Source organism: Eschrichtius robustus, chromosome 14 (assembly GCF_028021215.1).
Source record: "Eschrichtius robustus isolate mEscRob2 chromosome 14, mEscRob2.pri, whole genome shotgun sequence".
NCBI lineage: Eukaryota > Metazoa > Chordata > Mammalia > Artiodactyla > Eschrichtiidae > Eschrichtius > Eschrichtius robustus.
Window position 1 is genome coordinate 50840699 of NC_090837.1, and position 13581 is coordinate 50854279.

Below are 13581 nucleotides of genomic sequence, written 5' to 3' on the forward strand. Positions count from 1 at the left end.
AACCATTAAGTATGATGTTAGCTGTTGGTCTTTCTTTGCTTTTTATTGAAGTAGTTAATTTACATGTAACATAGTTGATGTTTGGATTTAAATGTACCATCTTATTTTTTGTTATTTTCCCATATTTTGTTTCTTTTTTGTTTTTCTTTTTTCTCCCTTTGTGCCTAATTTAATTATGTTACCAAGTTTTTTGTTTTTCCGTTTTTTTCTCTATTAGCTTATTGTTTATACACCCTTTTATTGTTATTTAATTGTCACCTAATAGCAGCCTTTCTCAAATGTGATTCTGTGAGAGAATTAAGCCAAAATGCTCTAAGGCATCCACTGTAACTTACATATTAATGTTTCTCCTGTACATCTATTGATTTACTTGGTATCTACCATCTTTGGGAGAATTAAGAAAATAGGCAAATTATTTTCTTTTTATTTTCTTGTGGAACCCTAGTTGAAAAAGGCTGCCTTAGAAGTTACAACATACACATTTGATTTATTACAGTTTATCTTAATTTACTATTTCTAGGATAACCCAAAGACCTTGTAATATTTTAGTTCTATTTATCTCCCTCCTCTTGTGCTATTTTTGCCATGTATTTTAACTCTACATATATATTGTAAAATCCATGAGACATTCATATTGCTTATATCATTCAGTATATACACATTTAGATTTACCGCAATACTTTACTTTTTCCATTACCCTTTGCCTTTGGCAAAGAGGATAAGCCTCCACTTGGAGGCTTGGGATTTTGGACTTTAGCCCTTGAAATTAATCTTTGTCATGTTTTCAGCTCTCTAGATCATTTGCAGTCTGAGAATGGTGTGCCTTTTATAGTAAACACCACTTAATAATGGAATGATAGTCTCAAGAATTTCAATGGAGCTCCCATGTTCTCTACCATTACAGCCCTCTGGTATTGTTGAGCAGAGGAATAATCTCCTCAAAATCAACTCAAAAGAGATTTCTGATCCTACCTCCCTAACCTTTTTACTGGTCCACATACCTTAGTAAGGAAGTTTGGTCACTGAATATGGCTGTTCCCAAAAGGATCATGTTTTCTAGGCCAATTCCTTCTAATAATCAGGGCAAAAGAGGTGGAGGACTATGTAGACCTATTTTTGAAAATGCAGGCTTCTTTTCTAACCATTCCTGGGCTTGATGCTTCTTTCTTTCCCCTAATGACAACATGTGACCAGCCTGGTTGGTATACACTCACAGTGACAGCCTGGCTGCCACTGCCTCCTCCTCCTCTCCCTCCCTTTCACCTCCTCCCCCACTCCTTCACCCACGTATTCATTCATACTGACTACTTTATATACGTCAGTAAGTTGTTTATGTATTAGCTCTAATATAGTCAAACTTTCCTTATCACTGTAATTAGGTTTCAGTATTCCCAGTTCTCCTGTGACAGACATATACAGAATATATCTGATAAGCCACTTCAATAAACGATTATCCATTACTTGTTGATTCTTCTTTATTTCCCTCTCAGAAGATAATTTTTAGTATTTTCATAGGAAAATACTAATCTATTTCACCTGAAACTTTCTTACAGTATGGAGAACACATTACATTTATATTTTATTGTTCTAGATGGTGAAACTAAGGCCAAGGTTGGAGAGCTGGCTTCCAAGGAGGAAATTACAGCAAAAATTGAACCATTGACTGAAGAGTCTCGTAACCCCAGAGATGATGTTCTCCAGGATCATGAATGCAGAGAATTCTGTGGATTTGGGGATAAATTCAATGAAAAGGATCAGAACCTCTTCAAAAGAAGACAACATAACTGTGATGAATGTGGGCAAAACTTTGCTTGTAGTACAGGCCTTATTAGGCATCGAAGAACCCATTGGGAGAAACCCTATGAATGTGATAAGTGTGGAAAGGCCTTTAATGTGAGCTCAGCCCTGGTTCTGCATCAGAGAATTCATACTGGGGAGAAACCCTATCCTTGTAATTGGTGTATTAAAAGTTTCCGTCGGAGCTCAGACCTTATTAAACATCAAAGAGTCCACACTGGTGAAAAACCTTACAAATGTGATGAATGTGGGAAAGCCTTCAGTCAGAGCTCTGATCTTATTATACATCAGAGAATACATACAGGAGAAAAACCCTATCAGTGCAGTCATTGTAGTAAAAGTTTTAGCCAGCGCTCAGACCTAGTTAAACATCAAAGAATACATACTGGAGAGAAGCCTTATACATGTAACCAGTGTAACAAACATTTTAGTCAGAGTTCTGATGTTATAAAACATCAAAGAATCCACACTGGTGAGAAACCATATAAATGTGATGTGTGTGGAAAAGCCTTCAGTCAGAGCTCCGATCTTATTCTACATCAGAGAATCCACACTGGAGAGAAACCATATCCATGTAATCAGTGTAGCAAAAGTTTCAGTCAGAACTCAGACCTTATTAAACATCGAAGGATCCACACTGGAGAGAAACCCTATAAATGTAATGAATGTGGGAAAGCTTTTAATCAGAGCTCAGTCCTTATTCTGCATCAGAGAATTCACACTGGAGAGAAACCCTATCCATGTAATCAGTGTAGCAAAACCTTCAGTAGACTTTCAGATCTTGTTAATCATCAACGAATTCACACTGGAGAGAAGCCTTACCCATGTAACCAGTGCAGTAAAATGTTTAGTCGAAGATCAGACCTTATTAAACATCATAGAATTCATACAGGCGAGAAACCCTATGAATGTGATGAGTGTGGGAAAACCTTTAGTCAAAGCTCAAACCTTATTCTGCATCAGAGAATCCACACTGGAGAGAAACCCTATCCATGTAACGATTGTACTAAAAGTTTTAGTCGTCGTTCAGACCTTGTGAAACATCAGAGAATACACACTGGAGAGAAACCGTATGCATGTAATCAGTGCAATAAAAGTTTTAGTCAAAGCTCAGACCTCACTAAACATCAGAGAGTACACTCTGGGGAAAAACCCTATCATTGTGATTGTTGTGAGAAAGCCTTCAGTCAGAGTTCCGACCTTATTCTTCATCAGAGAATTCACACTGGAGAAAAACCATATCTATGCACACAGTGCAGCAAAAGTTTCAGTCAGAACTCCGACCTTATCAAGCACCAGAGGATCCACACTGGGGAAAAACCATATAAATGTAATGAATGTGGGAAGGCTTTCAGTCAGTGCTCAGCTCTTGTCCTACATCAGAGGATCCACACTGGGGAGAAACCATATCCATGCGATCAGTGTGGCAAAAGCTTTAATCGGCGCTCTGATCTCATTAACCATCAAAGAATCCACACTAATGAGAATCCATATAAATGTGATGTGTCTGGGAAAGCCTTTAGCACATGTACTGATCTTACTGAACACCAGAGAATCCACATTGGAGAGAAACCCCACAGGTGTGTTCAATGTAGCAGAAGTTTTAGCCAACTCTCTGATCTTATTAATCATGAGAAAGTCCATTCTGGGGAAGACACTCTAAATGTGTTGAATATGGGAAAACCTTTAGTGTATACACCAACTTTATTCAGTACCAGAGACACTCAGCCAGAAAAAAATCTTATGAATGCTATGGATGATTATGAAAAAGGTTTTAATCAATGCTCAACTTTTGTGCTACATTAAAAAAAGACACACACACACTAGAGAGAAAGCATATTAATTCAATTTTTATAATGAAAGTTTAACTCAGAGCTCAGACATTACTAAAGAAAATTTCTGAGGATGAATCCTGTGAGTTGTTGGAAAACCTTCAATGTGAAAAAATTTTTACTGAATGTCAGAAACAATGGAAAAAATTTCTATCTGCTGTAATGTAAGGAAAGCTCTAGTCTTTTATTCAAACACTACACAAGAGGAAAGTTTTATCATTATAAGAAATGTCTAACCATATTAATGCAGAACCTTATCAGATACTGTAAAAATCAGTGTGGTGTTGTGTGCAATCAGAACTCAGAAGGAAATGTATTAGTGTTATAATCTCAAACCTTTAGTGAGCCCAGCTCACCTATTGCATATCAGAGAAGTTATTTTAGAGACTGTAGGGAAAACTTAAACCCTTCCCATATCTTAATTGGCATTCACTCTGATAATCCGCATACCACTTACCTCCTGACAGCTGGAGAATCCTATCTTATGCAAACATTAGTTATTAAATTCCCACTGTGTGAACATGCTATGCTATGCTGGTATTAAACTTACTAACTGCGTAACTCTAGTGCCCCATTTTCTGAAATATCCTTTTTTTTGGGAGGGGGCCAAGTTTTGGTCTTCCTAGTGAGCATGAGTTTTCAAGTTCCTGTGGTGTTCACAGCAAACATGAATTTATTTTGCTCTTAATAATGTAGCCCATCCATAAACTTCAGTGGTTTGAAATTACTTCTTCAACACTACCATTGAATTACAGTTTCTAAATATGTGAAACAATTTTTTAAAAAATAATTCCATATGTTAAAGTGTGAATATTTCTCTACTACTATGTTTATCCTGTCTGTCATCTATAGATGGAACAAAAATGTTAGCTAAAGTAACACCCACATGACTATATTGCATATTCTGTCTAAAAATAAAAAGACCTATTGATCTTTTTTTTAATGGCAACATTCATCAGACTTTGTTTGTTGATTTCTGACATATATATTGATAATACGCCATGTGTACACAATGTTTTCAACTGAAAAACAGAAACACTTTTTAAAAATAAGAAAAATTGTCTTTGTGGTATTAACCATTTGTTAAAATCCTGCTACTGTCATTTACTTTGACTATCCCCCATAATTATCCAATTAATATTTTAATGTAACATACATTGTTAAATTATTATGTGCAAGGCATTTTTTTAGGTTTTGTAGTATACACAAAGAATATACTGTCCCCAAAAAGCATGTGTTGTACAGTGATAAAGGCTGATGTATACAGAACATATATGGCTCAATATAATCATAAAAGTTAGGCAAGATGCTTATAAGAGCTCACAGGAGGTAGGGTTCAATTCTGATTGGAAAGAAAAGGAAAAGCTTTGTGGAGCTCCTGAGATTTGAGTTTTGAAGGATGGGAGTAGAGGCATAAAGGCAGAGAAGGAATAATCAACAAAGGCACAGAAGCAAGAAAATATAAGAAGTGACATAGAGTATGGTGCTTAGTCATTAATTCAATAAATATTCAGTGTCAGGGACTGTACCAAGTGCTGCTGAAGAAAAAATGATTCCTGCCCTCATGCTCAAGTGTTTAGGAAAATAATGACTGAAGCATGTACTTAAAAGAGTAAGAATAACGTGGAAATTAAAATGAAGTAGGAGAAAAGACAGTTAAGAAATGTGATGCTAGGGCTTCCCTCGTGGCGCAGTGGTTAAGAATCCGCCTGCCAATGCAGGGGACACAGGTTCGAGCCCTGGTTCGGGAAGGTCCCACATGCTGTGAAGCAACTAACCTGCACTCTAGAGCCCTCAAGCCACAACTACTGAGCCTGCGTGTCACAACTACTGAAGCCCGTGCACCTAGAGCCTGTGCTCCACAACGAGAAGCCACTGCAATGAGAAGCCCGTACATCACAGCGAAGAGTAGCCCCCGCTTGCCACAACTAGAGAAAGTCCACACATATTAACGAGGACCCAACGCAGCCAAAAATAAAAATAAATAAATTTTTTTAAAAATTAAAAGAAAAAGAAATGTGATGCTAAACAAGCAGACACTTCAGCTTTCTGGGGTTTAGTGTCATCTGTAAAACAGAAAAGTACTAGGTATGGTTGGAATAGATTTCATATTTCTGCATTTTATTCTCAAGGTAATGGGAAGCCATTAAGATCTTTGAACCAGGGAATGGCATGATCATCTTCCTGCTTTCAGAAGAGTCTAAAATTAAAAGGAGGAGCAGAAAGGAAAACTATTTGGGAAGTCTGGAAGTAAAATCACAAGATCCAGAAGTAGAGGAGCTAAAATGCATAGACATGATGATAGGTTGAGAAGTGAGTAGGGAAAAAAAAGCGTACAATCAATTATCATCTGTTCTTTAGGGAATTTTAAAAGTGAAGAAGAAAAAATAAGATGATCAAATTTATATCTGAAGGTTAGCCATCTTTCCTGAGAATAAACGTTAAGAGCCAACTGCTTACTACACGTTACTATCTAGTGTCCTACAAGTAAACTCAAATTCATGAAGTTGACACACACCCATGATATCTTCCTCCTGAATCCCCTACTAAACACCTTGCCATCCAGATAAAATAACTGGTTGCTATCCTACACTCCTCACTCTCCCCCAGTTTTCTAAATCTACTTGCTCACTAGGTCATTTCTGAGTTACAAAAATAACACTGCCTACTGTAAAAATTTAAACAGTAGTGAAGTATACAGAGTAAAAAGGGAAGAGAAACACAGAGAATTGGACCTGACATTTTATGCCAGTTGATTTCCCCCAGGCATTTGCTGATTCTCAAACTAGCAGGGCAAAAGGCCAAGAAATCTAACCAAAGGACACTGGAAGGTCAAGTGGAACTCAGCAAACTCACTGTGATAGTGGATAAAAATTGGGAATACAGGACATGCCAAGTAGGAAGTGTTCTTATAAACACCCCACAATTTCAAGGTAAACATTAAAAGGCTATATATACCCTCAGAATAAGAATGAAATATGTGTGGACCAAGTCTAAAGAAAGTCTGAAATGCAATCTCAAGTCAGGTCAGCCTTTTAGTGAATTAAGTTATCTACTCCTAATCTAGCTGCCAATGAGAAGAGAAAAAAGGGTGAATCCTGTCTGGAGAATGACAACCTCATCCAGAGGCTATAACTAACTTTTCATGCACAATGTCCAGTGTTCAAATCAAAAACTACCAGAATCATTAGAGTCATAGACATTAATATAAATTCACACACCCATGCAGATGGATAGACCAGAAACAGTTACAGAATGTGTGTATACATGGGTTAGTAAATATATATATATATGTGTGTGTGTGTGATATATATATATATATATATATATATATATATATATATATATATATATATGTGTATATATATCACACACACACACATATACATACATATATAACATAGCTCTGTTCTCTGAGAGGACCCAGGGCAATGATACTCCAGTATCAATAGGCATACCTAGCTCATGGTTTGTAGATAGCATTCTACAAATAAAAGGAACCAGTGCTCCTTTGAGAAATGGCTGATTCTAGGGCTAGGGCAGGGAAAATACAAGATGAGCCAGGAGCATGTTATAGCACCAGAAAGTAAGCAAGAACTCAAGAAACAAAACACTGGGAGCAGGTCAAAGGAACATAGGAGCCAACCTGAAAGTGTTCCCAAGGCCAAATAAATATACATGGGTCCATACTGATATAAATAAATATGGCAGAAGAGACAAATCTTCCTTATGGAAGAATTCCAAATAATATATGTAGATTTTCCCCCCTCAGGATGTGGAGTTTAATCCCCACCTCCCACTCCTAGAAGAGGCTGGACCTGTTGACTTGCTTCCAAGGAATAGAGTATGGGAAGGGAAAAATAGTAACCACAGTGGAGAAACCTGGCAAAAACTACTTTAACCTAAGGTTTCTTAACCTCAGTACTATTGACATTTGGGGCCAGATAATTCTTTGTTGGGGGTGGGGGCTATTTTTTCCACTTATAGGATTTTACGTATCATTCCTGGCCTTTCTCCACTAAATACCAGTAGCAATCCTCCCCCTGCCCCACCAGTTACAACAACCAAAAATAGACATTGCTAAATGTCCCCTGAGGGCAAAAATTACACCTGCCAGAGAAGCACTGCCTAAAGTTTAACAGCACCAGTGATGTGTGGATATCATGAACCACTTGGTATGATGTAATAAGAAGGTCACTTCAGCTCTGTATATTCTTTCCAAAAACGTATAATCTCAAAATAACTAAAGTCAGAAATGAAAGAGGGCACATTACTGTGAATATTATAGAAATAAAAAGGATCATAAGAGAGCACTAGGAACAGTTGTACACCAACAAATTGGATAAACTGGACAAATTCCTAGAATCATGCAACCTACCAAGTGAATCATCAAAAAATAGGAAACCTGAATAGAACTATAGCTAGTAAGCAGATTCCCAACGAAGAAAAGCCCAGGACCAGATGGCTCACTGGTGAATTCTACCAAACATTTAAAGAAGAAACACCAATCCTTCTCAAACTCCTTCAAAAAATTAAAGAGGAGGGAATGCTTTCAAACTCATTTTATGAGGCCAGAATTAACCTGACACCAAAGCCAGACAAAGACACTACAAGAAAAGAAATCTACAGACCAATATCTCCTATAAATATTGATGCAAAAACCCTCAACAAAATATTACCAAACAGAATTCAACAACATATTAACAGGATTATACACCATGACCAAGTGGGATTTATTTCTGAAATGCAAGGATGGGTCAATCAATGTAATACATCATATTAACAGAGTAAAGGATAAAAACCACATGATCATCCCAATTGATGCAGAAAAAAAATTTTTTTTGACAAAATTCAACACCTTTTCATGATTAAAAAATAAAAAACACACTCAACAGTCCAGGAATAGTACTTCAACATAATAAAGGAAAGTACCTCAACATAATAAAGTCCATATATATAAAACTCACAGTTAACGTCTACTCAGAGGTGAAATACTGAAAACTTTTCCTCACAAGAATGCCTGCTTTTGCCACTTTAACGTAGTACTGGAATTCCTAGCCAGAGCAACTGGCAAGAAAAATAAATAAAAGGCCTTGAAATTGGAAAACAGGAAGTAAAATTATCTCTCTTTGTAGATAACATGATCTTATATGCAGAAAGTCCTTAAAATTACACACACACACACAACTTGTTAGAACTAATAAATCAATTCAGCAAAGTTGTAGGATACAAAGTCAACATGCAAAAATCAGTTATGTTTTAATACACTAACAATAAACAACCTGAAAAATAAATTAAGAAAGCAATTCCATTTAAAATAGCATCAAAAATAATAAAATACTTAAGAATAAATTTAACCAAGGAAACAAAAGACTTGTACACTAAAAACTACGAAACATTTTGAAAGAAATTAGACACCAATAAGTGAAAAGATATCCCATGTTTAATACTACCCAAAGAAATCTACAGATTCAGTGAAATCCCTATCAAAACCCCCACAATTTTTTTCAGAAACAGAAAAATCCATCCTAAAACTGATACAGAATATCAAGGGACCCTCAATAGTCAAAACAATCTTGAGAAAGAACAAAGTTGGAAATCTCACACTTCCTGATTTCAAAACTTACAAAGCTACAGTAATAGAAACAGTGTGATACTTGCATAAAGACAAATGTGTAAACCAATGGAATAAGATAGAGAGCCCAGAAATAAACCCACTCATAGATGGTCAAATGATTTTCAATAAGGGTGTCAAGACCATTCAATGGGTAAAAGACAGTTTTCTCAGTAAATGGTATCGGGAAAACTGGATATCAACATATAAAAGAATGAAGGTTGACCATTGCCTTACATCATATACAAAAATTAACTCAAAGTGGATCAAAGGGGACTTCCCTGGTGGTCCAGTTGTTAAGACTCTGCACTTGCACTGCAGGGAGCACGGGTTTGATCACTGGTCAGGGAACTAAGATCCCACATACTGCACAGCATGGCGAAAAAAAAAAAAAAGAGGATCAAAGACCTAAACATAAGAGCTAAAACTACAAAACTCTTAGAAGAAAACATTAAGAAAGTCTTCATGCAATTGGATTTGTCAGTGATTTCTTGGATATGACAACATGAGCATAGGAAACAAAAGAAAAAATAGATAAATTGGACTTCATTAAAATTAAAAACTTTTGTGCATCAAAGGACACTATTAACAGAATGAAAATGCAATCAATGGAATGGGAGAAAATATTTGAAAATCGTATATCAGATAAGGGATTAATATCCAGAATATATAAAGAACCTCTACAACTCAACAACAACAAAAACTAACCAGATTTTTTAATTGGTCAAATGGCTTGAATAGACATTTCTCCAAAGATGGTATACAGATAGTCAAAAAGCACATAAAAAGATGTTCAACATCACTGATCATTAGGATAGCCATTATTTAAGAAAGAAAGGAAGGAGGGATGGAAGGAAGTAAGGAAATAATATTGTTGGTGAGGAAGTGGAGAAGTTGGAACACTTGCACAATGCTGATGGGAATGTAAAATGTTGCAGCCACTGTAGGAAACAGTATGGTGGTTCCTCAAAAAAGTAAACATTGAATTACAATATGATCCAGCAATTCCACTTCTGGGTATATACCCAAAATAATTGAAAGAAGGGACTCAAATATTTGTACACTGATGTTCATAGCAGCATTATTCACAATAGTCACAAGCTGAAAACAACCTAAATGTCCATTGACAGATAAATGGATAAACAAAATGTGGTGTATACATACAATAGAATATTACTCAGCATTATAGAGAAAAGAAATGTTGATATACACTACATCCTGGAGGAACACTGAAGACATCATGCTAAGTGAGATAAGCCAGGTACAGGACAAATATCTTATGATCCCACTTACATGAAGTACCTAGCAGATTGGATGCACTGAAATGGGAGTTAGTGAAAGCTACATAAGTAGAAAACATGAAGGCTGAAACATGGAGGGAAAAAAATTATAGAAGATACAGAAGAGAGCATAGGAATCATATCTGATATGGAAAAAAAGGCCTAACATACACATAATCTGAGTCTCAAAATGAAATAAGAGATGATGGGACAAAGGCTATATTTAAAGAAAGAGTGGTCAAGAATTTTCCAACCCTCATGACTAATCAAGTCATACATTAAAGGAGCACCACAGACACCAAAAACTACAAAGAAAAGTATACCTGGGGACATCATAGTACCAAACAAGAGCACAGAAAAAGAGAAAAATCGAAAAAAGGGGAAAAAACATTATATTCAAATAAGCAACAAATAGACTGAGGTTTAACTTCTCAACATAAAGCCAGAAGATAATGAAATATCTTGGAAGTATAACTTTCAAAAGTAAAGACAATGTGAAGACATTTCCAGACAAACAAAAATGAGAGAATTCATTGCTCACATACTCAAACAAAAAAATACTAAAAAGAGTTCTTCAGACACAAGGAAAAAACAGTTTAGGAAGAAATGAAGAGCCATGGAAAGTGCAAATCTGAAGGTAAATCTAAATGAATATTAACTGTAAGAAAAGATAATAATGCCTAAAGTTAGGAACTAAATACATTCTCAGAGAGATGGTAGAAGTACTAATTTATATTAGGTTTTAATAAACCAAGGGTGCATGCTGTAATCGCTAGAGTAAAAGAGGAATATAACTAACAAATTAACAAAAAGTAAAATGGAGTAATAAAAATTGTTGATTAATCTCAAAGAAGGCAAGGGAAAAAGAATATAAATAGGCAAGACAAATAGATAACAAATAGGATCATGATAGATGTAAGCCCAAATACACCAGTAATTATATTACATGCAAGTGGACACAAGACAAAGATTCTTGACTAGAATTTTTTAAATTAATCATGTAGTACTTACTTGAGATACAACTACCAGAATCCAGGAAATTTAAAATACAAGTATGGAAAAAAGATACTGTGTTCAAACACTAACCAAAAGAAAGGTGCTAATAGCTGTACCAATAGCAAACAAGAAGTAGACTTTAAAGCAAAAGTCTTACTAGAGATAAAATGGGGCATTTCTATTGATGAGTCAATTTACCAAGAAAATAGAAATATTCTAAAAGTGTATACACCTAATAATTTTGCTTCAAAGTATATAAAACTAAAATTGACAAAACTAAAATGAGAAAGAGATAAATCTACAATCCTAGTCGGAGACTTTTCCACAACTCTCTTAGTAAAAGAGGACAAGCAGAAAAAATGTCTAAGAATATAGTATATGTGGACAATATGATTAACAAAATGACCTAATGGACATATTAGATAACAGTACAACCAACAATGACAGAAACCTTGATTCTTTTTAGGTGCACAGAGAACATTTTCCAAAACTGAGCATATGCAGGTTTGTATATTCAGCAAGCATACGCAGCAAGCCTCAACAAATTTCATCAGATTGAAATCATTTAGAGTAGGGCTGTGCAATAGAATTTTCTGTGTCCTATCTGCATTGTTCAATACAATAGACACCATGGTCAACACAGTAGTCACTAACCATGCGTGGCTACTGAACACTTAAATGTGTGACTGATGAACTACATTTTATTCATTCTAATTAATTTATATAGCCACATCTGGTTAGTGACTACATATTGGACAGCACAGACTTAGCATATGTTTTCACATAACAATGAAATTAGCTAGAAATCAATAACACACACATTTTTAAAAATTCCCAAATGTTTGGAAATTAAGAAAAACAATTTAAATTACCCATGGGTAAAGGAAGAAAGCACAATAGAAATTAGAATATATTTTTATCTGGATAATAGTGATATTATTAGGGGAAAAAAGGCTAAAATTCAATGATTTGAGTATCCATCACAAGAAGTTAGAAAAAGAATAGCAAGTAAATCTAAAGAAAGTAGGATGAGGTCCATAAGGGTTGTTCTGGTTTCTCATCATAACTTAAAGAGAAATATTCACAATGTCCAGAGCCCTTGATGTCCTGCAAATGAAGGAAGAGGAGGTCCTCAAATTCCTTACAAAAGGAACCCACTTAGGGTGACACCAGCCTTGACTTCCAAATGGAACAGTGCCTCTACAAAAGGAAAAGTGATGGCATCTACCTCATAAATCTGCAGAGAATCTGGGAGAAGGTTCTTCTGGCAGCTTGTGCCATTGATGCCACTGAAAACTCAACTGATGTCAGTGTCGTAACCTCCAGAAGTACTGGCCGGCAAGCTGTGCTGAAATTTGCTGCTGCCGCTGGAGCCACTCCTACTGCTGACTGTGTCACTCCTGGAAGCTTTACTCACCAGATCCAGGCAGCCTTCCAGGAGCAGAGACTTCTGGTGGTTACTGACCCCAGGGCTGCCCACCAGCCTCTCACACAGGTGTCTTATGTTAACCTGCCCACCATTGCTCTGTGTAACACAGACTCAACTCTGTGCTCTGCGGGCATTGCCATTCCCTACAGCAACAAGGGAGCTCACTCAGGGGGTCCGAGGTGGTGGGTGCTGACCCTGGAAGTTCTGCGCATGCGTGGCACTGTCACCCGTGGACACCCACAGGAGGTCATGCCTGGTCTCTACTTCCACACACACCTGGAAGAGACTGAAAAGGAAGAGCAGGCCACTGCTGAAAAGGCTGTGACCAAGGAGGAATTTCGGTGCGAATGGACAGCTCTAGCTCCTGAGTTTACTGCTACTCAACCTGAGATCCCAGACTGGTCTACAGGTGTGTAGGTGCCCTGTGTGCCTATTCAGCAGTTCCCACCTGAAGACTGATCTGCAGCTCCCACTGCTCAGGACACTGAATGGGGAGGGACGACCACTGATTGGCTTTTTTTTTTTTTTTTAATTTTATTTATTTATTTATTTATTTATGGCTGTGTTGGGTCTTCGTTTCTGTGCGAGGGCTTTCTCTAGTTGCGGCGAGCGGGGGCCACTCTTCATCGCAGT

At 36.6% G+C, this 13581-nt stretch overlaps 2 protein-coding genes across 4 annotated transcripts in view; both read left to right on the forward strand.

Moving 5' to 3' along the window:
• The window catches only part of ZNF397 (zinc finger protein 397), a 50717-nt gene extending 46527 nt beyond the window's left edge, over window positions 1–4190 (forward strand). For 2 of the 3 annotated variants that reach the window (XM_068563719.1, XM_068563720.1), the window contains exon 3: window positions 1592–4190. In XM_068563719.1, coding sequence (XP_068419820.1) covers window positions 1592–3603 — 2012 coding nt within the window. In that variant the 3' untranslated portion in view covers window positions 3604–4190. The remainder of the gene's footprint in view (window positions 1–1591) is intronic. The other variant, XM_068563722.1, reaches the window with a different exon arrangement.
• An 8515-nt stretch (window positions 4191–12705) lies between these two features.
• Window positions 12706–13365, forward strand: LOC137776990 (small ribosomal subunit protein uS2-like). The gene has a single exon (XM_068563726.1). It carries the CDS (start codon window positions 12706–12708, stop codon window positions 13363–13365), a length of 660 nt encoding a protein of 219 aa, XP_068419827.1.
• Window positions 13366–13581: the final 216 nt, after the last annotated feature.